Source organism: Trichomonas vaginalis, chromosome I (genome assembly GCF_026262505.1).
Source record: "Trichomonas vaginalis G3 chromosome I, whole genome shotgun sequence".
Lineage (NCBI taxonomy): Eukaryota > Parabasalia > Trichomonadida > Trichomonadidae > Trichomonas > Trichomonas vaginalis.
In genome coordinates, this window is record NC_067203.1 from 500,808 (window position 1) to 522,322 (window position 21,515).

At 35.2% G+C, this 21,515-nt stretch overlaps 11 protein-coding genes across 11 annotated transcripts, besides 1 other annotated feature; 5 read left to right on the plus strand and 6 right to left on the minus strand.

Annotated features, from left to right (window-relative positions):
- Positions 1-14,591: part of a mobile genetic element that runs on past the window's edge.
- On the plus strand, positions 939-1,291 carry TVAGG3_0902320 (uncharacterized protein; the record flags this gene model as incomplete). The annotated part of the gene is made up of 1 exon (XM_051251371.1): positions 939-1,291. A coding segment is annotated over one exon (353 nt), but the record flags the coding sequence as incomplete, so codon positions are not given.
- TVAGG3_0902330 (protein of unknown function, DUF4108 family) lies at positions 8,242-8,532 on the minus strand (the record flags this gene model as incomplete). The annotated part of the gene is made up of 1 exon (XM_051251372.1): positions 8,242-8,532. A coding segment is annotated over one exon (291 nt), but the record flags the coding sequence as incomplete, so codon positions are not given.
- TVAGG3_0902340 (protein of unknown function, DUF4106 family) lies at positions 11,922-12,332 on the minus strand (the record flags this gene model as incomplete). The annotated part of the gene is made up of 1 exon (XM_051251373.1): positions 11,922-12,332. The coding sequence occupies one exon, from the start codon at positions 12,330-12,332 to the stop codon at positions 11,922-11,924; it is 411 nt and encodes a 136-aa protein (XP_051076947.1).
- On the minus strand, positions 12,998-13,523 carry TVAGG3_0902350 (uncharacterized protein; the record flags this gene model as incomplete). The annotated part of the gene is made up of 1 exon (XM_051251374.1): positions 12,998-13,523. A coding segment is annotated over one exon (526 nt), but the record flags the coding sequence as incomplete, so codon positions are not given.
- Positions 14,592-14,906: 315 nt separating the features above from the next.
- Positions 14,907-15,055, minus strand: TVAGG3_0902360 (protein of unknown function, DUF4106 family; the record flags this gene model as incomplete). Its single annotated transcript, XM_051251375.1, has 1 exon — positions 14,907-15,055. A coding segment is annotated over one exon (149 nt), but the record flags the coding sequence as incomplete, so codon positions are not given.
- Positions 15,056-17,308: 2,253 nt separating this feature from the next.
- On the plus strand, positions 17,309-17,610 carry TVAGG3_0902370 (attachment subunit-related family; the record flags this gene model as incomplete). The annotated part of the gene is made up of 1 exon (XM_051251376.1): positions 17,309-17,610. A coding segment is annotated over one exon (302 nt), but the record flags the coding sequence as incomplete, so codon positions are not given.
- Positions 17,611-17,757: 147 nt separating this feature from the next.
- TVAGG3_0902380 (attachment subunit-related family) lies at positions 17,758-18,184 on the plus strand (the record flags this gene model as incomplete). The annotated part of the gene is made up of 1 exon (XM_051251377.1): positions 17,758-18,184. A coding segment is annotated over one exon (427 nt), but the record flags the coding sequence as incomplete, so codon positions are not given.
- An 80-nt stretch (positions 18,185-18,264) lies between these two features.
- On the plus strand, positions 18,265-18,624 carry TVAGG3_0902390 (uncharacterized protein; the record flags this gene model as incomplete). Its single annotated transcript, XM_051251378.1, has 1 exon — positions 18,265-18,624. The coding sequence occupies one exon, from the start codon at positions 18,265-18,267 to the stop codon at positions 18,622-18,624; it is 360 nt and encodes a 119-aa protein (XP_051076952.1).
- Positions 18,625-18,787: 163 nt separating this feature from the next.
- On the plus strand, positions 18,788-19,417 carry TVAGG3_0902400 (COMM domain containing protein 10 domain-containing protein; the record flags this gene model as incomplete). Its single annotated transcript, XM_001303456.1, has 1 exon — positions 18,821-19,390. The coding sequence occupies one exon, from the start codon at positions 18,821-18,823 to the stop codon at positions 19,388-19,390; it is 570 nt and encodes a 189-aa protein (XP_001303457.1).
- A 384-nt stretch (positions 19,418-19,801) lies between these two features.
- Positions 19,802-20,390, minus strand: TVAGG3_0902410 (uncharacterized protein; the record flags this gene model as incomplete). Its single annotated transcript, XM_001303457.2, has 1 exon — positions 19,869-20,390. The coding sequence occupies one exon, from the start codon at positions 20,388-20,390 to the stop codon at positions 19,869-19,871; it is 522 nt and encodes a 173-aa protein (XP_001303458.1).
- A 178-nt stretch (positions 20,391-20,568) lies between these two features.
- Positions 20,569-21,507, minus strand: TVAGG3_0902420 (cyclin family; the record flags this gene model as incomplete). Its single annotated transcript, XM_001303458.1, has 1 exon — positions 20,569-21,507. One exon carries the CDS (start codon positions 21,505-21,507, stop codon positions 20,569-20,571), a length of 939 nt encoding a protein of 312 aa, XP_001303459.1.
- Positions 21,508-21,515: the final 8 nt, after the last annotated feature.

Genomic DNA, 21,515 nt, shown 5'->3' on the forward strand with positions numbered 1-21,515 from the left:
CTCTGTAAAGTCTTCTTCATTCTGCAACTTTGGAGTATAGCTTCATAGTTTAGAAGTTTTAATTTTAATTGTGCTTATTCCACCTTGACATCTAAACGGTAACTATCCATGAGGTCAAGAGTAGCTTGTAGCTTTAAGTGGAGCTATCTGTTCCTTGACTTCTGCATTTTTGTTGCAATTGTGATTTGAGCTCCTTCAAGTTCGCCGTCTATGTTCGTTCTCAACACCTTCAACTATAGCTTGAAACTCTTCATCGGTCCATTGAGATTTGTGTGGGACGAAATTTAACTTGCTTCATTCAAAAAAAGAAAAAAATGTTTTTACTCAAAGCGTGCATGTATATGGCTATAAGAAACTTACCAGAAGGCTTCTATCTTCATATGCGTAAAAACATAAAAAAAGTGAAGTTAAAATGAATGTTTACTAATGGCTGAAGAACTGCTGAATGTCGCCTTCACAGTTATGTAGAACGGCTGACCCGAGAATGTAAGGAGAGACTGAATTCCAATTTCATATGGGGTAGGGGTTCTCCTTGTTGGTATTTTTATCCAAGGACGTTTGTTTAGGAACTTAACAAGAGCTTCTCTTTTGGCGTCCTTTATGTCATTGTAGGCTGTTCCCGACTGGTATTTTGAATTGGAATTCCAGTCGAAGTCTCGAGCTGAAGTGTAGACCTTCCAGAAATAGAGATGAACTTGACCTTGGGCTTCATTACCTTGCGCAAGTAGTCTTTTAAGCAGTCGTTAATTTCAATTAGGTAAATTGCCTCGTCAAGTCTTTCTTGCATTCCAAGTTCCTTCCATCCGACAGGAAAATATTTTCCCGACAACTGGAAAAAATTTCCTGTTGTTCGTCCGTAAACCATCAAATTTTCGAAAATTGAGAACTTTTTGGTCGAACTTCAGAAAAAGTTTTTCCTTCCGACAGGACACAAACAGATGACTGACGTCCCACCAACCGAGTCCATTCCCAAACCAGAAAAACCTAAAGCACCAGCCCTGCACCTCAGTTCCAGCAAGTACCTCATTCCAGCAAGTACCTCCGTATTACTACCAATTTCCACCTCAAGGTTACTACCCACCACAAGGCTCCCGAATACCCTCCTCAACCTATGCCTTACTCCCCAACCCTTGGATGTTCCAGCAAGCTCACCCCAGCAATTCCAATCTCATCCCAATCGAAGAGAGACCAGACATCGAAAAGGTCTGAACCGCCTACGCAAAGAGTATGCTACAGCTCCAATGGAAGATGACAGGCTTTCAGTCTCTTCCCTCAATCGACGATTCGACTCGTACCACAGATTCGGTCAAAGACAGAGACGACTACCTCAAGCAGTCTGAGAGACTCTTCATCTTACAGCCATTTACAGTTGGAGCTCTCAAGAACATGCGCAATTACGAAGGTCAGACACCAGCTGGAGACCGCAAAACAGACATACTCGCAAAGCCGTCCAGCTCGTCAAACAAAGACTGAGATAGTCGACTTCATTCTTGCAGCTTGCCCATACAAGTAAAAAAATAAACAATTACGAGTTAAACTTTTTATTCTTTCTTTCTGAGTTGTTTAGAAGCTGTTCTCTTGTAGGAACCTTTCGTACTCTTCCACGGTCATGTAATTGCGAATTTGGTACGCAATTCCAGGTTCGTGTTTTTGAACCTTACGTATGTAACGCTTCCATCCTCCTCAGGGAAGTAAGCTGCTAACATCTGACAAGTTTTCTCGGTGATCGGAGCTCATAAAAAATGTCACTTTTTAAACGTTTAAGTTTTTAGTCTTATTTTACCCTTTGTTTGTCAAGGAGTATTGGAGCGCAATTTCTCCAAATTCTTGTGTCGGGATTCTTCAGCTTTTTCCAAGGTGTACCTGGAGAACTCAAGAAGTTGTAAGAACTACTGCCATGCTGCTCTTCTGAGTTCGTCGGTATTTTGGAAGTGTTGCACCTTCGAGTCTTCTGAATGAAAAAATGACCAAATTTCATTATATAACTGTTATTTTTGACGAAGTGAACTTTTACTCTTCGTAAAAAAATCCCTGAAATCGTGAAAAATTGCGAGTAGGTAAAAAACCCCAGTCGCCAAAACTCATGAAAATCGTGAAAAATGCGGTACGTAAAAAACCGTAGTCGCCTAAAACACATGAAAATCGATGAAAAATGCTACCCCGACTTTTTCCGGTCTTGCCTAAAACTCATGAAAATCGTAAAAAAAACTCTATGAAATCATATCTTTTATACAAGATAGAAAAAATAAAATTAACGCTAGTTTTTTAAAATATTTTTTTTATTTTGTATGTAAGAACAGAAATGACAAACACTGAGTTTGAAACAGTCTAAAAATAGACAATGCACCAAAGTGGTTAGAATTGGTGATTTAAACGTAAGATACTCAAAGAAATACAACAAATATTCTTTGTCAGACATTATTCTACCATTTGGAAAAGAAAACATGGCATTGGTTGGATTGCTTCAACTCAGAAAATTTGACAAGAAAATCCTGAGCTTATGATATCGGTAAAGATTCTGTGGAACTACAGCATATTCATTGACAAAAGTCTTTATACCAAGTAGTTTTGTATTGGTAGACCAGTTGTTGGATATAATTTCATAACATATGGTTCATTCGATACGGAACGTTGCAGTGAAAGGCTTACTTTACATCTTCAGAAACGAAGGACTTCAATACAAAGAGATATAAGATAGGAACATATAATATAACTCAAAGATATGACAGTATAGTCAATAGAGTTAAAGGTTGTGTTTGTGAATGATATGAGAGCTGCTGAAACAGAACTACTTGAAAAGTTTGAGGAAAATGTATGGTGCTTCCCATAAAGGTAAGAAACGTTTGAAGTAGATGAGATAGATAAAGCTAAAATATTTGACAAGTTGCTGAAAAATACATGTAAAGCGTTTATTTTGGTCTTTTGTGAAATCACGATGGCTCAGGTAGCTCTATAAGGTAAATTGTCTTGTCAAATCCTTCTGACATTCCGAGTCCTTCCTTCCAACAGGAAAAGTTTTTCTTCTCCAACAGGAAAAAAATTTCCTTCCAACAGGAAAAGTTTTTCCTTCCAACAGGAAAAAAATTTTCCTTCCAACAGGAAAAAATTTTCCTTCCGACAGGAAAAAAATTTTCCTTCTGACAGAAAAATTTTTTCCAGTTGTCCGTCGTAAACCATTTCAATTTTCGAAAATTGAGGACTTTTTGGCCGACTTCAGGAAAAATTTTTCTTTCGACAGGAAAAATTTTTCTTTTCCGACAGGAAAATATTCTTTGACGAATTTTCTTTCCGACAGGAAAATATTTTCTCTTCCACACAGGAAAAGTTTTCCTTCCGACAGGAAAAGTTCCTTCCGACAGGAAAAGTCCTTCCATGCGACAGGAAAATATCCTTCCATCACAGGACACGAAACGAATGTCGACGTACCACCAACCGAGTCCATTCCAAGCCAGAAGAACCGACAGCCCCAGCACCACAACAGACTAAGACTCAAACACTTACATTTTTCAAGCTTGACTTTTTACAATTTGAAACTTTGTTCGCGTAGATATGAATTCTGAAAGAAGTATGAGGCGTCTTGTATGACTTTTACTTCTCCATAGTTCATGTCTTGTCAAACTTACCTGCCATGGACTCTTTCATAAGTTCCATGAAATCGTCTTCGACAACCGGAAAAGTACAATGTCAGTAAATATTCTCTTTACATCCTTACTTAAACTTTGGCTGTCTGTACACAAATGACAACAGAGATGTTAAGTGTCCTGAGCTTCTTAAGAATCGACACATTCTTGTTCTCTGTTCTTTAACAAAGGATGAGAAGCAAAGTCATCTAAGATAAGAAGACATCTTGAGGGTAAGTCTTTCCAATCGTAAGATTGCAATTTCTTCGAATGTATTCTATCTCTTTCTGTTGTTTTCTGAAGTGTTTCTTCTCTTAATATTCTCTGCATTTCCTCATTTGGGTTTTAAACCTCGAATTGACATACTCATTTAAGCATTGTACTTAAAAATCTTCTTTTTTTCAGTCAAAAAAATTTCAATAGTGTGCAATTTTGTAATATCTATCCAAATACTTCTTCAACAGTATCGAACTCATTTCATAATGCAAACCTAATCTTTGACTTGGTGCAGTTTTCACTAACACAATATTTTTCTGTTCTCTTGACTGAACATAACTAACTCATTTGTTTCATCAAACAGCAACAACCAAAGTTCATGACCTAATACATAACATTCATACTTATATTTTTAGCTCTGAGTTCTCTTGTAAGCTGTTGCATTTAATATTTTCTAAAAAGTCAACTTCAACAGTTCATTTCGCACTGGCTTCAGTTCTACAGGCTTCTCCTTGAAAGTCAACAAGTCTGAATTGCATGTCTTTCAATTATGAGGACTAATGCGAACCCATTTACCTAAATGAGTTGCTATGACAGGACGTTTGGAATGAACATTGATTGACTGCATAACAGAAAGACTTATATTCTACTGAACCTTTACTATTAACTCTGAAATACCTGTGACATTAGCTATTTTAGACTCAATGTCAAACAATTGCCATACATACATATGGAACAGATTTTCATCTCAATCGTTTTGTCAACACTTTTCAAAGGAAATGTCATATGGTATGCACCCAAAAGAAGTTGTACTCTTGACTCATTCTTGGTATCTTAAACTCCTTCGCATACTGAATTCAAAACTCCTGCAATAAGTTTAACATTCATTAAGTTTTCTTCGTTATCCTTGTTTATTGTAGTATTTATGAGGCATTTAACATCCAGCTAATGTTTCCATCTTATATTCTACATTATTGTGAAATCTTATTTCATGCTTCTTTCCATCTATTTCAAGCTCCATGAAATCTGTTTCGTCAGTTATAACGAATGAAGCAATAGTATTAAAGTCAACCATTCTGATGCAAGCGCCTCATTCTGTAGACCTAAGTTTGTTTGTAGCTTTACTGTCCCGTATTCGTTTGGGTCTGTACTTTGCAAATAGAACAACATTTTATTCTCATTAAAATATGGAGTATAGCTGCATATGCGTATGAAGCTGACAGAGCTAAACGTTTATATTTTGGTCAATACTCTCTCACACTTACGACAATATATTGTTATCACTGATGGAAATACTGAGAAATACATAACATGGAAGGACTATGAAAAGTTTGACCTATTTTAACTCCATGTACTATGCATTGCATTGTAAATGGTGAAGTTGTCATGAAAGAACGAACAAACAGTATATAAGTCTGTATTGAAGCGTTAGAATATATGTTGAATTATAATCCCGAAAGATTTGACCCAAGCACTACACATGTGGCAATGCCTTTTATTAAGGACGGTGAAATCGTAAGAGTTCGGATTCAACGGTTTACACAGCTGTTCAAAACGTTTACAAAAATTTTTAGCGAATATCTTTAATTCAGAAACTACAAAAATAAATTACCATATATAACAGATGCTAAAGAAATTAAATCAAAAACGACAACATTATTTACGTCACTTAATGATTTATGACTTATATCATTAATATTCCTGCACCAACTACACATTTGATCCAAACTCGACGGTTTGCAGTGTACCTTTCATTAACGACAGTTCATTAATTACTTTAAGGGATTCGAACAGTAATGAATCATTAAAGGCGTCATTAATGAAAATCATTGATTTTAATTCATTCACGAATACATATAATTCATTCATTAATGTTTCATATGCTTCTCAAAGAAGGTGAGCCAAAAACTATCAATAAAGCGGTGTATGAAATAAAAGCATCAACGACGAATTGAATTCGTTAACTTTTGACGGTGATAGTTTCGTTATGACATAACATCGGGGAAAAACATTTTAACGAAAGAATACTTAAAATCTCATGTTAGTGAGTTCGTTGAAATTGAAAAAGAAGGTGGAATTAAGTTCGATCACTGAATTTCATTTTCAGCTTAGCGAATGCGGGGGTTAGTTTCGCTGAATGGACAACAATACGAGTGAAATAAATGCAATATGGACGTTTTTTGGGTAAGCAAGCGGGAATGGGTGAGCTTGTAAATGCTGCAAGAACATTAGGTGAAACGGAAATTTTGTAGATGGTTTTAAAAGACTTGTTTCAAATGTTTTAACAAACACAAAGAAAATTATTTAGATATACCGTACATAACGGACGATTTTCGAACAGATAGCAACAAACCCTCCGGTTATGGCTGCGTTGATGATGGTTAGAGATATAAAACACGTACGACGGGAACGAAGAACATGAACAACAGGATATGGTCGGGTTATTCGAGACATTAAAACGTGTATCCTGAAGTTTATTGATTTATTTAGAGGTGTTAATGATTCCAATTTCAAAATCATTCTATAACCCTCGATGAAGAGAATAAAATTAACAGATTTATATTTCGTATTATTGCAGAATTAATGAAGAGAATAAATGAAAAAGGAATTGGTGATATCATTTAATGTCAGCGATGTAATGATGAAAAGAAATTTTGATCATTATTTACAAAACCGAAACAGAATATAGTCTTTATGACGTAATTACCGAATTAATGAAAAAGATAATGATAATAAGAGTTCTGGCGGAAGAGTTGAATTAGAAGTGAATGATGTTAATGAGAAATTAGCCGAAAAAGCAAACAAAAATGAGCTTTTAGCTATGAGTGATAAAGTCAAGAACCACGTTCATTATATATAACTTCAGCGAACAGATATATAACGGACTACCATGATATTTTAAAACGAAGTGATGAAGCGAAGACAAAATGTTAATGAAAGAAGATATAAATACATTCGTGCTAAAGGTTATGATATATCGCTGTACTGTACAGTATGACACGGGTAAAGCACCAGAAGCATTTGGTTATAACGATGAATTTATGCCTCTACTTTCTCTTGTTAACGGTGTATTAGTTAGACCATAGATTTACTTTGAGTAGGTGATTTGTATGACTTTGTACTTCTCCCATAGTTCATGTCTGTCAAACTTACCTGCCATGGACTCTTTCATAAGTTCCATGAAATCGTCTTCGGACAATGGGAAAAAGTACAATGTCAGTAAGTATTCTCTTTACATCCTTACTTAAACTCTTGGCTGTCTGTACACAAATGACAACAGAATGTTAAAGTGTCTGAGCTTCTTAAGAATTCGACACATGTCTTGTTCTCTGTTCTTTAACAAAGGATGAGAAGCAAAGTCATCTAAGATAAGAAGACATCTTGAGGGTAAGTCTTCCAATCGTAAGATTGCAATTTCTTCGAAATGTATTCTATCTCTTTCTGTTTGTTTCTGAAGTGTTTCTTCTCTAATATTCTCTGCATTTCCTCATTTGGGTCTTTAAACTTCGAATTTGACATATCATTTATAGCATTGTACTTCAAAACTCTTCTTTGGTACTTCTTTATCCAATCTAACAACTCAGAGTCTTTTATACATACTAACTTAGACTTTTTTATAATATCTTTGAACGAATTGACGGTTTGGTCAAATTGACCAGAAGTACTACAAATGACTACTAACTCATAGAATGGGTTCTTCTCATCTAGTTCTTGTTGTTGTGCAGCCATTTTAAGATAAGTGAAAGTCTTACCCGACCCAGGTGGTGCAATTAGACCTGTTATACCATTCTGAGCAAATAAGAACTTGTCATGTATAGGCTTTATCTGAGCATTTTCTAACTTCCTCTTGTTCTTTTTAAAACATTCTCAAATTTCTTGTCAATGTCAGCAAACTTTTTTTCTAACATATTTTTAGAAAAATTAAAAATTTTTATCTTTTAGAAAATGTCTAGCGATTTCGCTATCTATATTCGAGACAAACTTTTCGACAGCAAAACATCTGTCGACCATAAAATCTTACATAGTGTAAACAAGAAAGGTGAATTTGTTCTAAAGTTCTGTTTCTGGGAATATGACAAGAACCATAAAACATTAAGCAGAGAAGTCTTAAAATTTGTCAATGACAGACTTGTTGACAGAGATGACGCCGATTGGAAGATGAAGTCCAACAAAAGTTCTTAGAATGCAAAGAAGACACATGCGCTGTTCTTGAAGATGAAATAGAAAACAGAATAGAAGAGCTATTAAAGGACAAAGACTTTTACAAAATATGGTTCTGAGAAGTTTGACATAACTCCACCAGAGAAGAAGAAGAGAGAAAAGAAAGAAAAGAAAGTAGAAGAAGAGAAGAAAGAACCAGAGCCAGAGAAAAAGAAATTTGACATGTAAAAATAAAATTTTATTTTTAGAACATTTCTGGGTCAATGTCAATGTTCTCTTCCTCTTTAGGAGCAAACACTGGCTTAGACTCTAAAATCTTTTTACCCAATTTACCTTGAACTTCAACTATCTTAGACTCATAATATTCATAGTCGTCTGCTTTCTTTGGTTCATAAGGTATAACAAGTTTGTATGCTTTGCCTTCTTTAAGGTTTGAGAACCTTCTGTCAAAACTTTCTTTGACTGCTAACAAACCTTCTATGTCTAAGTCTTCAAATTTCGCACCATTTTTAGTCACAATAGCAAACTTAACTGGTTCGATGTTCCAAACTTTGTCAAATGTAGACTTTTCAAAATGGTAGAAGTAAACATTCAAATATGTGAATGGGTCTAGTTCTTCTTTAAGTCCTGACATATACTTGTTACTGAGATGAATTTCGTCATCTTTTCTATCGGATAAAAAAATATTTTTTTTAAAATTTACTCAGAAAAATTTTTCTTTGTATATACGCCATTCTGAACATCTAAAAGACTTTTGACATTTGCCAAGAATGTTCGTTTAGACGCTGTCATATAACCATACTCTTGACAATATTGTTTATACGAATCGTACAATGACCTTTCATCTAAACACTCAAAGTCAGTTTCATCTATGAACAGTTCATATACACTCTTGTTTGCTTCTAACAATGTTTGTCTCTCTTCGGTATGTGGAATTTGTCTTGGATTGAACTTTGAAATATCTAATGTCATGAAATATGAGAACAAGTGGTTGTAAAAGTAGATGTCAAAGTTTCTGCTAAGTCGTCAAAATATTCTGTATCTTGCATATGAGAATCTGACGTTCTGACAACTACATATCTTCTGTCAGAACTTTCTAACTTCATCGGAACGCATTGTTTGAAACCATAATGAATTTGCAACATTTTCACAAACTCTTTGGTCTTTATATTTTCTTTCAACAACTCCAACTTTGTCTGTTATAAGACTCTTCAAAGCATCTGAGTTTCAAAACTTTTGTTGTATCTATACTTTGAAGTTCGTTACATACTATAAGTTTCATATTCTCTATTGAAGAGTTAAATTTACCGCAGATGTTTTCTAAGTTTGTCATATTCGGGTTCGAATAGCCCTCTAACAGTTTGCATAAGATATCTGTAAAGAAAGTGTTCTTACCAGTTCCTTGTTTTCCAATTATAATGAGAGCAGTTTCATTTTTAGCACTTGGATGTTGTAAGATGTTTGCAAACCAACATAAGATATACTCATAGACTCTTTCGTTTCCATTGCATATAATTTCTTTGACATGGTCTAACCAAGCTTCTATAACATTTTCTTTCCATTCTACTTGTTCGTATTTATATCCAGTGAAGATAGAATAGAAGTTTGGAGAGGTGTATAGAACTTTATACCACGAACTGAAAAATCTTCTAACTTTGACAATAAGATATCCCAAGCATCTAACATCTTCATACCAACTTGTACGACTTTTATTTTCTTAAGTTTCTGTCTACATTCTTGTTCTGAAACTATTGTGCTTTGGTTTGTTAAAGACAACATCCCATTCTTTCATGACATAACATTCTGGGGCAGAGTCGACATAAATGACTAAACGTTTCAAATTCTCGACTGCTTTGTTATAGTCTCTAAATGGACACATATTTCTGAATGCTTGGAAGTCATAAAAATCTGAAACGTCTATTCTTACATTTTATAAAATAAAAAAAAAATATTTTTTTATTCTTGAGCTATTTGTTGTTTGACTGTTGTTGCATTTGTTCCATTTGTTGCATTTGTTGTTCTTGAGCTATTTGTTGTTGAAGTTGTCTTGTAGTACAATACTTTCACCAGTTGCATCTTCCAATTCGAAACTTTCTGCCGTCATTGACAAATACATAGGACATAAAAGTTTTACAGGAACAAAGTTTGCGTCAACTAAGGTTAAGTTTATGTTTGCTAAAGTGTTTGAGTTTCACTAAAGCTGAAAACTCTGCATTCGAATGAACAATAGGCAAACCAGCAGAGAAATGTTGTTTATACGCATGAGTATCTTTTGGTCATAGTAGTTTCTGTCGACATTCGAATAGCACTTTGAACCTAAGTTTGAAACAATATATAAAATAGGTGTACTTAAAGTCAATGGAACAGACATTCCTTGTATGACACCTTTTCCTGTTATAGGAAACTGTTGGTAGTAAAAACCAGATATAAGTTTTGTATTATAGCTCATATCGTTTATAGTAAACTCAGTCGGACATCCAAACATAATGAAACCTGCTCTAGTTGCAGCACATGTTACATCCGTCCTTAAAGTATTAAATAAGTCAACAAAACCTGTTGGTGGTATATCTGAGTAAGTATCTTCAAAGGAGTTTTTACCATTCACAACAATAAAATCTTCTGGTGTCAAAAGAGCAAAACAGGCTTTAGTCGTCATTGTGTTTAAGGTTAGTTTACAATATCGTCCTTGAGGACTTTGTAAGTTTGTTGTTATAGAATTATATGACTCAGGGTTTTTAGTCGTAATAGTATAAACCACTATGTCTTCTGCCATTTATATATTTAAAAGTTTTTCTGAAAGTGGAGAAGAACTTCATCTAAACTTTCACATGGCGTTTCTTGAAGTTCTCTGTCTAAGAAGTTCAAATATTTTGTAAAGACATAGAACTTTCCTTTGTCTACACGAACAAACAAAACAGGGTCTTTCATATCGTTCAAAAGTGTGTAAAGTCCTTTACATGAAATAAAGTCTATATTTTTTTCTTCAAACATCTTTCAAGAAGTTTTGACATTTTTACTTAGCAATAAATTTTAATGAAATGTTGTGGTCGTCAAATATTTTTATGACGTCTGGGAAACTATATTTTAAGTTCAACGTTTCACCTCCTTTCATAACGTATATCTTGTCAATGACATTATATGAAACACCACAGCAACAATGTCGGGTTCTATTTCTTTGATGTTTATATCGTCTGCCTCTGTCAAAAGTTTCAATAGTTCTTTCAAAACTTCATGAGGTGCAATGACATATGAGTTCACTTTTACAGGGTTGTGTTCGACCAAGTTTAACATTATACCTAAAGCTTGACAAATCTTCTCCTGAGTTTTAAGTTTGTCTTTCAGTTGTTGGTAGTCGTTTCGAATATCTGCAACAGAACTTAAGTCTCTGCTAACTTCAGGATATGTTGGTTGTTCTTTTACAGGAACAATTGTTATACCATCTTCGTCTTCGTATGGTTTCCCCACTTCAACATCTCTTCTTTGACATTGACAACAACACTTTGACTGTTTGTTTGAGTTGGTGAATTTAACTTCACATCTGCCACCGCCATTAAACCTTTTGAAACACTTACGCTTCTATTTTTCGGAAATGACATTTTACTTAGAATAAAAAGATGGACGTATTGAGTATCTCTTCGAATTGAAGCAAACAAAGTTTACACACACAAACAATACAAATACATTGACAGAATAGTTCTTTACACAAACAATGGAAAATGTTATAGAATAGCAGTCTTTGCTGAACCAAAATATTTTCATAAAGCAAAGAAAGTTGGTATAACTGAAATGGTGAAAGTTCTTGAAGCAGACAAAAATATAACAACAAAACTTACGATATTTCTAAAGGTAAGTTTATAATACAATATTATGTCAAAACTGGCGTACTGTCAATATTTGACGGAGAGAAGTCAGTTCAAGAACAACTTACTGACCTGCTGCCAAAATCTGCTCGATGGAAGCTGTCGTTATGCCAATCTGAGGAGCCCCAGCAGGTTTCATCGAACGAATCTTCAAAAGAGCATCTTCCGTGAAAAGTGCTATTGGTTTTGTAAACTTCTTTGCTTTCAATTCATCTGGACCGTCTCTGTCACCAGTATATTGTATTTGAACTGTACCAACAGTTGAAATACCACCCATAAAGTCTTCTGAGTCAGCAAATGGAATGCCAAGCCAAAAGTTTGAACGGTCTCCATTTGTATATTGAGTTTTTTGACCTCCTGTATGAGTCCATACTTTCACATATGGCATAATAGAACTTTGCATTTCAGGGTTAATGGTTGTTGTGAAGTTGTTGTTAAAGTTCATAGCATCTAATGTCAAGTTGTATGACCTCATATCCTCAACTGTAGAATATTCTTCTCTTGGATAATATTTGCCATCTATGTTTATATGATATTTAATACCGGGTTGTAGAAACAAGAATAGTCATTTATAGTTCGTCTGAACAGTACAAACATAGTATCTGCATGTTTCATTGCAGTTGTTAAAGCAATATCTGTTCTTGCACCTGGGTCAGCACTTTGGTTTCCAACTTCACCTGCAAAGTCTTTGACAGATATTTGGTGTATAGGGAACATAAGTGGAACTGCAATATATTTGGCAGCTAAAGCATTTGAAATATCTGGGTCCAACATATAGACTGCAAGTCTGCTTTCTATTCTCTTGCATTCAAATTTTTCGCATGTGAACTTAACTGGGTCCCAAGCAGTTCCAGCAGCATTGAAATAATAGTTTACTTCAGTGTTGAGTTTGAGAAACCAAAGTCTAAGTCAACTTTGTCTTTGCAAAAGTCACAGAACTTGGCTCCACCAGTTCCAGCTACAGTAAAGTGAATGGGTCTTGTGTTGGTGCAATGACTAAGTTATTTTTGCTTGGAGTAAGTTCGATAGAAATTTTTCCTGCCCAGTTTGGCAAGTATCTTAAAAACCTGAAGATGAGGAAAGATGACAAAGGAACTCTAAGTTTCAGTTTTACTTTGGTTACTGCTGCAGCAGTTTCTCCAGAAAGGTTAACATAAACTCCTGGAACGTTAGGGTCAAGTCTTCTTATTTTCTCAATAGTTGCATACTGGTCTGTTTGTTCTCTAGCTTGTGGTTGTACTGAGTTTCTCAAAGCGAACCATTCATAGTTTGCCCATGTTACTGTTTGAACTAAGTCAGAGTTAGAATATATCTTATATCCCATGAAAACTTCTGGAGCATATTGGTATCCGACATAGAAAATTCCATTGCAACCTTTCTTGTCAGACAACTTGGCAGAAGGTTTTATTTCAATGTCTTGTTCCACGTATAAGAATGAGTTGTCAATAGAAATAATATGAAACCTGTCGCAAGCAATATCTACTGTTGTTGAAGAACCTTCTCCAAACTCACCTACGTTTCCATAAGAAACAGCAGTTGTATATTCGTAAGTTCCAGGAACTATTTCTGACCTTCTAATGGCATTGTCGCATTCGTTATACCATTCGGAAACATTTCCATTCATGGCATCCAAAACTGTTGGCGTTATATTCTGAGCGGCGTACATTTCATATGGGTAAAAATATAGAATAGTTGGATTTATATGTCATAATAGAACCCACTCGACCAAGCTTTACTTTCTTCCTGACTGAGTTTTTAACTCTTCTTTTTCCTTCATTGCCACTACTTTCACTAGATGAAGTTACTTCTTCACTACTTTCACTTTGTTCTACTCTTCTTCTTTGGTGTCGCTTTTGGTAACTTGCCCTCTGCTTCAAGTTGTTGCATCTTTGCCTCATGTTCTCCTAGTATGTTGTAAATTTCCCATGTCCTTTTTGCCTTTGGGCTCTGGTCGCCCATCTCAGGTAACCTATATCCTAGAAAGAGTTTGTCATAGTTTGTATTTGAGTCTTCGCGTATTGTTTGCATGACTCTTTCCTGAGTTTCGGTTCAAGCTCTTCAAACAGAGCCTGTCCATATGGAATAAGCTCGTTTCCAAATATATGTTTTTGTAGCCATTCTGGTTTTCTTTCCATGTTACCAACTATATCTTTTGTGAATGGGAAAGCTTTTACCCAATCTTTCAGTCTTGCGTCGTTTATTTCTGTAGTTGGTTTTATTTTGTCAAGGAACATGTTTTTCAATACTAACATTTCATTTGGTACTGTCCATTTGAGTTTTCTTAAATATTCATCCCTTCTCGGTTCATTGTCTGCAAAGTAAGTTTTTATGACATTTTGTAAACTTTCGTTTGCAAGGTCATGTACAATAGGTTCTCTTCCTTCTCTCTCCCTAACTTTCTTTCTAAACTCTTCACCAAATATACCATCTCTATGGTTCTGTGTAGTTCTTTGAGATAAATGTTCTAGAACGTCAGGTGTTATATTTCCATCAGCCATGTTCATTTCATACTGGTCCAAAATATCTGCATCTTTCATATCTTTCAATGGCATTAAAGCCGCGCTGAAAATACCAGCTATATCTGGTTCACCATTGACTTCCATTGCGTCTACAACTTCTTGGAATTGGTTGTAAGTTTATGAACCACCTATCCGGATTAGCTTTATGACCCCATCTCATTGTAGTTCCATCGTCTGCAGAAACAAAAGTAGGTTTGTTTCCATTGGTTAGGTTCTGAATGAACTTTAAACAATGTTTCATTTCTATATGTTTTCTTGAAATTTAACCTTTTATCTTCACCGAGTTCATCCGAAGATTGAACGTTAAATGCTCGTAAGTAAAAAGGGTTGTTGTATTTGTGTACATTTTTTTCAGTACTTCCATTCTATGCTGAATATTTTCATCTGGTGTTGGAGTCTTTTGTATGTCGGCAAACATTTTTCGATATTCTTCTACTATGTCAGCCGAATTTTTTTTAGACTCTTGGAAATATTCCATATTCTCCGCATACTCTTGTTGAGGGTCAAGATTTTTCGGCTGTTCCAAATCTTCATCTAGTTCTGTGAAGTTAGTTTCCAAAGGAGTGACTTGTTCGTTTCCTTCAGGCTCTTCTAGCTGTTGTTGCTGAACTATTTCTTCCATGTCTGGTTGTATCTGAACTTCTTCCTGTGGAGTTTCTTGTACCTCATCTGCTGGCATTTCATATATTCCGAGACCGTTTTCAACAATTTCCCTATCTACGTCATCCGCATTCATAAGCTTTTGTTCTTTCGTTCCGTCTCTATTTTTTACGCGTTTCATGACGAAAGTTGAATTGTCATTTAGCTCTGACATCAAATATCTCGGAGTAAATTCATTCATGTCATTTGGATGATATGCTATTAAATCATATCCCTTAGCGAGCTTGTATTTTCCAGGTTTGAATTATATCCTTTGGTGCTGAGCCATAAAGCTAAATAGGTTCGGGTCAGTATTTCCATCCTTGAACTTTCTAATAGCTTCTTTATATCTGTCACTAAAGTCAATAGTATCTGGGAACCATACTCTTCTTTAAGCATTTTTAAGAATTCTTGGTTTCCTTGTTCTCTACTTCTTTTATGTCCTTGCTCTGTTTGTGGTTGTTGTTGTGCAGGGTTTTGAACTGTTGGTTGCTGTGCTGGTTGTTGTGTTGGTTGTTGTGCTGGTTGTGGAGTGGTTGTTGTGTTGGTTGTTGTGTTGGTTTTGGTGCATGCCTGTGTCTGTGTCCATGTGACGATGTAAATGTTCTAGGTAGTCCTGGTGCAGGTGCTTCTCTTGGAGGGTTTGGTGGTATATAAGTTCCACCAGCTGGCACATATGTTCCATCTGCAGCGTAATGTCCTACCTGACTTTTCGTTCTTAAGAAAGCATTTACTAGGTCTGTTTTGGTCTGTTGTAACTCTTTTTCTTGACTTTTCACAACAGTTGCTCTAACGGCGTCATAGGCACTTTGAACTGCCTGTCTCGTTGCTGCATCTGTTATTTTCGTCATATTTTGTGCTACTTTTTAACTCTTTGTCGAAACCTTCAGACTTCAGTTTCTTTCCAGATGAGAAGTCGTTCACTTGTTTCACCTTACTATGAAGAGCTTCGAAGGCGTTCTTAAAGTCAGCATTGTTAAAGCTTCATTTGAACTGTCTTCATCCGCTTGTATTTTTGTCCTTATTGACCCTATAAGTTGGGCTGCTTTAGCGTTGGCTTGGGCATCTAACCAGTCATTGTTAGCTTTTATATATTCTGCGCTTTTCATTGCCTTTTGCATGGCTGCGTCGTTATTTTTACTTTCTTGTGCTAAGTTTTCATACTGTACGGTTTGGTTTTGCAACTGTAAAAGTTTTTCTGCCTTTACATTTGCTTCAACTTCTTTTTTATACTCATCGCTATCCATATATGTCTTCAGGGCTTTTTGTTTTATTCTTCATCTTTCAGTACTTTATATTGAGTAGTATGGTTTTTCAAATTTATGACATCTTGTTCCATTTTTGCTACTTCTGCTGCTTTTTCTGACACTTTTTTCGCATATTCCTCTGTACTTAGTTCTTTCAGTTGTTCTTCTTTCTTCTTTTTCTCTACGTTTAACTCATTGAGTTTCTTTGTGTGTCTGTCATATTCTAGTTTCTTTTCGTTTTCACTTATTTGCTTCTGTATGTCTATGTTTGACTTTTTGACATCTGTTATTTGATTTTTGAGTGAACTCAAATTCATTTGACTTTGAGGGTTATATAGCTGTTCCGTCTGCAGCTCCACCATAGCCTGCCATTTTCGCTAAAAGTGCCGCTCTTAAACCTCCACTCTGTGCACCAATAACTCGGTTTAAAAGCATAGGGTTGCTTGACATTTGTTGCAACATAGTGGGGTCATTCAGCATTTGTTGTTGCAACTGTTGTTGTGGTGTCAGTTTTACTATTGGATGTTTCAATGCTCTCTTCCTCTTACGTATATTCTTACGTAGCTTACGTGGCATTTTAAGTGAAGTTAAAAAGCGGTTTTTGACAGATGTTTATATGACACTTTTTGGTCAGCACAAAAAACTACTCGGTCAAAGTGTTGTCAGTTTTGTAAAATAACCGTCCTATCTCATTCTATAAGGGGAAAGTCTTCTCAAAGTATACTTCCTTGGAACGCCCGTAACTTTTCCTGTAGCGACGATAGACCCTTACTTGTCCGGACAAAGTTATACTATTTTGAGTGCTCTACAAAAAAGTCAACGGAGACGACTCTCAAAACCGTTGTGTAAAAAGTTTTACCGTTGGACAAAAAAGTATGTATAGAAAACAAAAAACGTTTATAGTTCATTCAATATTTGAGATGGAACGGTTTGCCAACGGAGACTTTTCAATAAAATAAAAAAATAGAGGGGGTTACCGTTGACGAAAACGGTTTATTTTAAACTTTTCTATGAGTAGTCCGAAAAAAACAGTTTATTTTTGTCTAATGGAAGGAAGAAAAAGTGTCGCAAACAATTCGTCGACTACCTCTGCAGTTAAAGTTCCTACAACTTATGTCTCACCATTCTCAAAACCCTTACGACCTCCTATAATACCAAAGCAACTTCCTCATACAATTGCAAACAATTCGTCGACTACCTCTGCAGTTAAAGTTCCTACAACTTATGTCTCACCATTCTCAAAACCCTTACGACCTCCTATAATACCAAAGCAACTTCCTCATACAATTGCAAACAAATTGTCCAACAATTTGAGTTTTCTTCTCAAAACACAACAGATACAGCTCAGCCAACAGGTCAAGCAACAACAACTATCGGAACAGAAGCATTTTCAGAAGAAGTTCATACCAATCAGACTCCAATCGAACATACAGAAACACAACCACCCGAAAATACAGAAACACATCCAATCGAACATACAGAAACACATTCTGCAATGACCACTAGGTCGCAAACACGATATCTCGCCTTTTGCAAACAATTTAAGTCTCAAATTCAAGACACACAAGATAGCGACACTCCTCTTTCAGAGAAAGTTCGTAGAAAATACGCAAAGCAAAGGTTAGAATTGTTAGATAAGTTAAATGAACAGTGGGGTTCAGAAGACAATCGAGATTATAACGAGATGTTTCAAGCTGTCATGGATGCCATTCAGCCTCTTGAAAACGAAATCAAAGACCCTGGCGTACTTGTTGACATGTTTGCTTCATATTTACCCGTTACTGCCAATCTCATAGCGTTGCAAGCTATTGACCAGTTCATTCACTTGTTTCCAAAGAACTTGCAGAAGCATTTACAAGAAGTTAAAGTTGCTGAATTTGTCCGTTTATATCCAAATTCATACAATTATTTGGAAGAATTGAATGAACATGGTGAAAGGTCATTCTATTTATATTTCTACACAAAAGACAACCAGTCAAAACGACTATACTGCATTGAACCTATGCCTCAATTCGTAGACAATTTCCACGTTATAACAACTGTTGCTTTAGATATTCCTGCCAGAGTTCCATATGGAGGAACAGTAACTATCTCAAGCTTTCCCAAGGGCTATAAAGGAAAGCCTCTCACAATTGCAAAATTCACACACAGCAGTTGCCAATTTGTTCAAGATGTCGAGTTCCATTTCCTCAACAATACGACTTTCATCATAGAGACTCCTCAAGAAGGTATATACAAAGTTTTCATTGCAGGATTTGTTGATCCCAATGGCGAAGAAGAAGAAGTCGAAGAAATCCTCACCTCAGAGAGCGAAGAAGAAGAAAATTTCCAAGACATTCAAGATTCAGAATATACCGAATAAAAAAACAATTTAAGACTAAAAATTTAATTTTATTATAATATTTTTATTTTTTTCATCTGGTCTTTGTCTCATTCCTCCTCTAGTTTCTTAGGGGCTAGAAGGGGCGCAGCCCCTGGAAGCCCCAGTTCCTTTTTTTTTTTTTTTTTTTTTGACTACAGTGAAATATAAAGCCAGTTTACGAAAGCGGTTTCTGTCAATGAGTGAAAATAGTGAACTTTCTGAGGCTCTCAAGATTGTTGAGAAAATACCGCAAAGGCCATTTGCTCAGCTTCTTAGACGCCTTGCAATTGCATTAAAAGAACGTGATAATATTCCATTTTCTGAGGATGAAGTTCAAATTCTTCTTGAGCAATTCAAATTAACACCAACAGAACTCGAATCATTCTTTTCTGCATGTCAATATGTTTTACAGCAAGCAGCCTGCTATTCATTCAACTCCGAAAAAACACAAATGTACGCTTCACAATGCGGTGTTCCAGATGAAATTGCCGAATGTTTCTCTGCAGTTTGGGATGCTGAAGGAGAAGATCTAATTAATGCCTTAAAGAGCAGAACTTTGACAGATGACGTACTTAACAGCACTTCATGGCGTCTTAATCTTAAGGCCGCTGAAAACGGAAAGGCTCCGACAAAACAGCCAATAATGCTTCTTGATTTGAATGTTACTGGAAAGAAGCCAATTACAATTCAATTTAATCACGAAGAACTCTCTAAGTTCTATGATCAAATTGAACAAATTCAACAGCAGGTTGATCACCTTACTTAAAAGCAGTATAAACTTTCTTTATTAATTTGGTATATTAAAATTAAGTATCTTTATTTGAAATTTATCTTGTTTCCCTTAATTCTTAGTGGGCTTTCGAATAATGTGTAGTGTTGGTTTATCATAATGCGTAAAAATCAAAAGTATGTCAGATCCAATTAATTTGAGCAGATAATGATAATTTAATAGTTTGATTTTTGTTAAATTTTTGTATCGATGAGAAACTTACCTTTATGGGCTTTTATTTTGATATAGAAGAGAAATTTTCAAAATATCCAGGTGAAAATTTGTTGTATAGTTAGTATTTTTCCGAAATGCATCATTTCATAGCAAGTTGTTATGTTCCAAAACCTTAAAATAGATGCCATAATCAAAGATATAAAAATGAAATCAAAAAGAAGATTGTAATGTAATTAATATGATAAATTATTAACGATTAAACAGTAAATTTTACAGAATAAAATTAATTCGCTTAAAACAATTATTCGATATCGAGTTTGGTTGAGAAATTCAAATTTGCCGGTGGAGCTGGGATATTTGGCATTGAATCAGGGAATGGCTTCTCTGCATACTTTTTTGCCTTTGCGAAAATCTCTATTTTTTGCTTTGATGTCTCTGTTTCCGGTTCGAGATTTTTATGAGACCTAATTCCATCGTACCAAAGCTCCATTGAATCTTTCTGACCTTGTAAGATAAGAGGCTTATCTCCCTTAATCGTTATATTAATATATTTGATCTGCCCGCCTTCATCTTTTGCGCTGTCCATCTTAAGTGATTCGAAAGTCGCTACTTTGAGTACCTGTGCTTCGTTTTTATTATCTGGAGCAATTACAATAGCTTTCTGTTTGTCATCAAAATGAATTTGATTTGGAGTCAATCCGTCAAGAGCTGACGCCTTAGAAAATTTGTTGCGAAGTACTATGAAATCGCACTGCTTAGTTATGTATGACTGAACATACTTTTTAAATAATTCCTGTGGAGTTGCCAGCTCAACTTGCTCCATTCAATATTTGTCACTTTTTAAACAATCAAATTTCTTATAATTTTTTTTAGAATGACTCAACGGAAAAAAGCTGAAAAATCTATCTATATTAAACCAACTCACTAAAAAGGGAAAGAAATAGAGTTTTAGAATACAAATATTTATTTACAAACAAAGAAAGAAAAAATTGAAATTGATTTCATGAATTTGATTCGGATTTTTGATACTTCTCAAAGTACTTCACTCCATCTAAGAGATTTTCCATTACTTTATCATCCTTTGAGCAATACTCAACATATATTCCGCATTCTTTTCCACTAACAACAGTTTGCGAAACTTTATTTAAAAATATAGATTCGTTAATAACATCTTCCTCTATTAATTTGCATTTCTGACATAATGTTTTTAATGGACAATCATTTTGAAGTGCGCAATTTATTGCTATGACAGCAGTAGCTGTGACTGGTAGTTCGTTGAATCTGAATGATAGTAATGAAACATCATAATAAAATTGAACGAAGCGTAGCTTATGAGTGAAGTTTATTTCGTCGAGGAGTATTTTAATTATGTTGAAAGCTGTTTGAAATTCGACCTGTCCTCCAAAAAAGCTAACAATTTCTATCTCTTTCTTTTCAAAATCAATCGGTTGAAAAGCATTTTGGCACACAGCGGCATACAATGCCAATTTATGATGGCGATGTCGTTCATCCATCTTGTTTTGTATCCACAAGCATGTAATTGCTGTTAATTGAACGTCATCTTTTGGCACTGTATACGATGTCAATACTTTATCTAATAATGATATTGAACTGTATAAAACTTCGGATGGTAATGATATTTTCTTTGCAACTCTATACATCCATTCAACTACGATTTGTCGATTATGAAAAGTTAAATCAGGTTGAAATTTCTTGAAATCATCAGCCGACATTATGGTATTCGGTGCTTTTTTAATCTCCAGTTCACCAATTGATTCCATTCCTTTTTGGACAAAATGTGCTGGAGATTCTACATAAATTTGTTCGTTATCATCAATTTCTATTGTTGCGTCATCTGAATATTCACATGTAGAATTACCATTGCTTGTTGATGCTACACTTGGCCCAGATCCAGATGGATTCGTTCCATCCTTGCTCATCACACAAA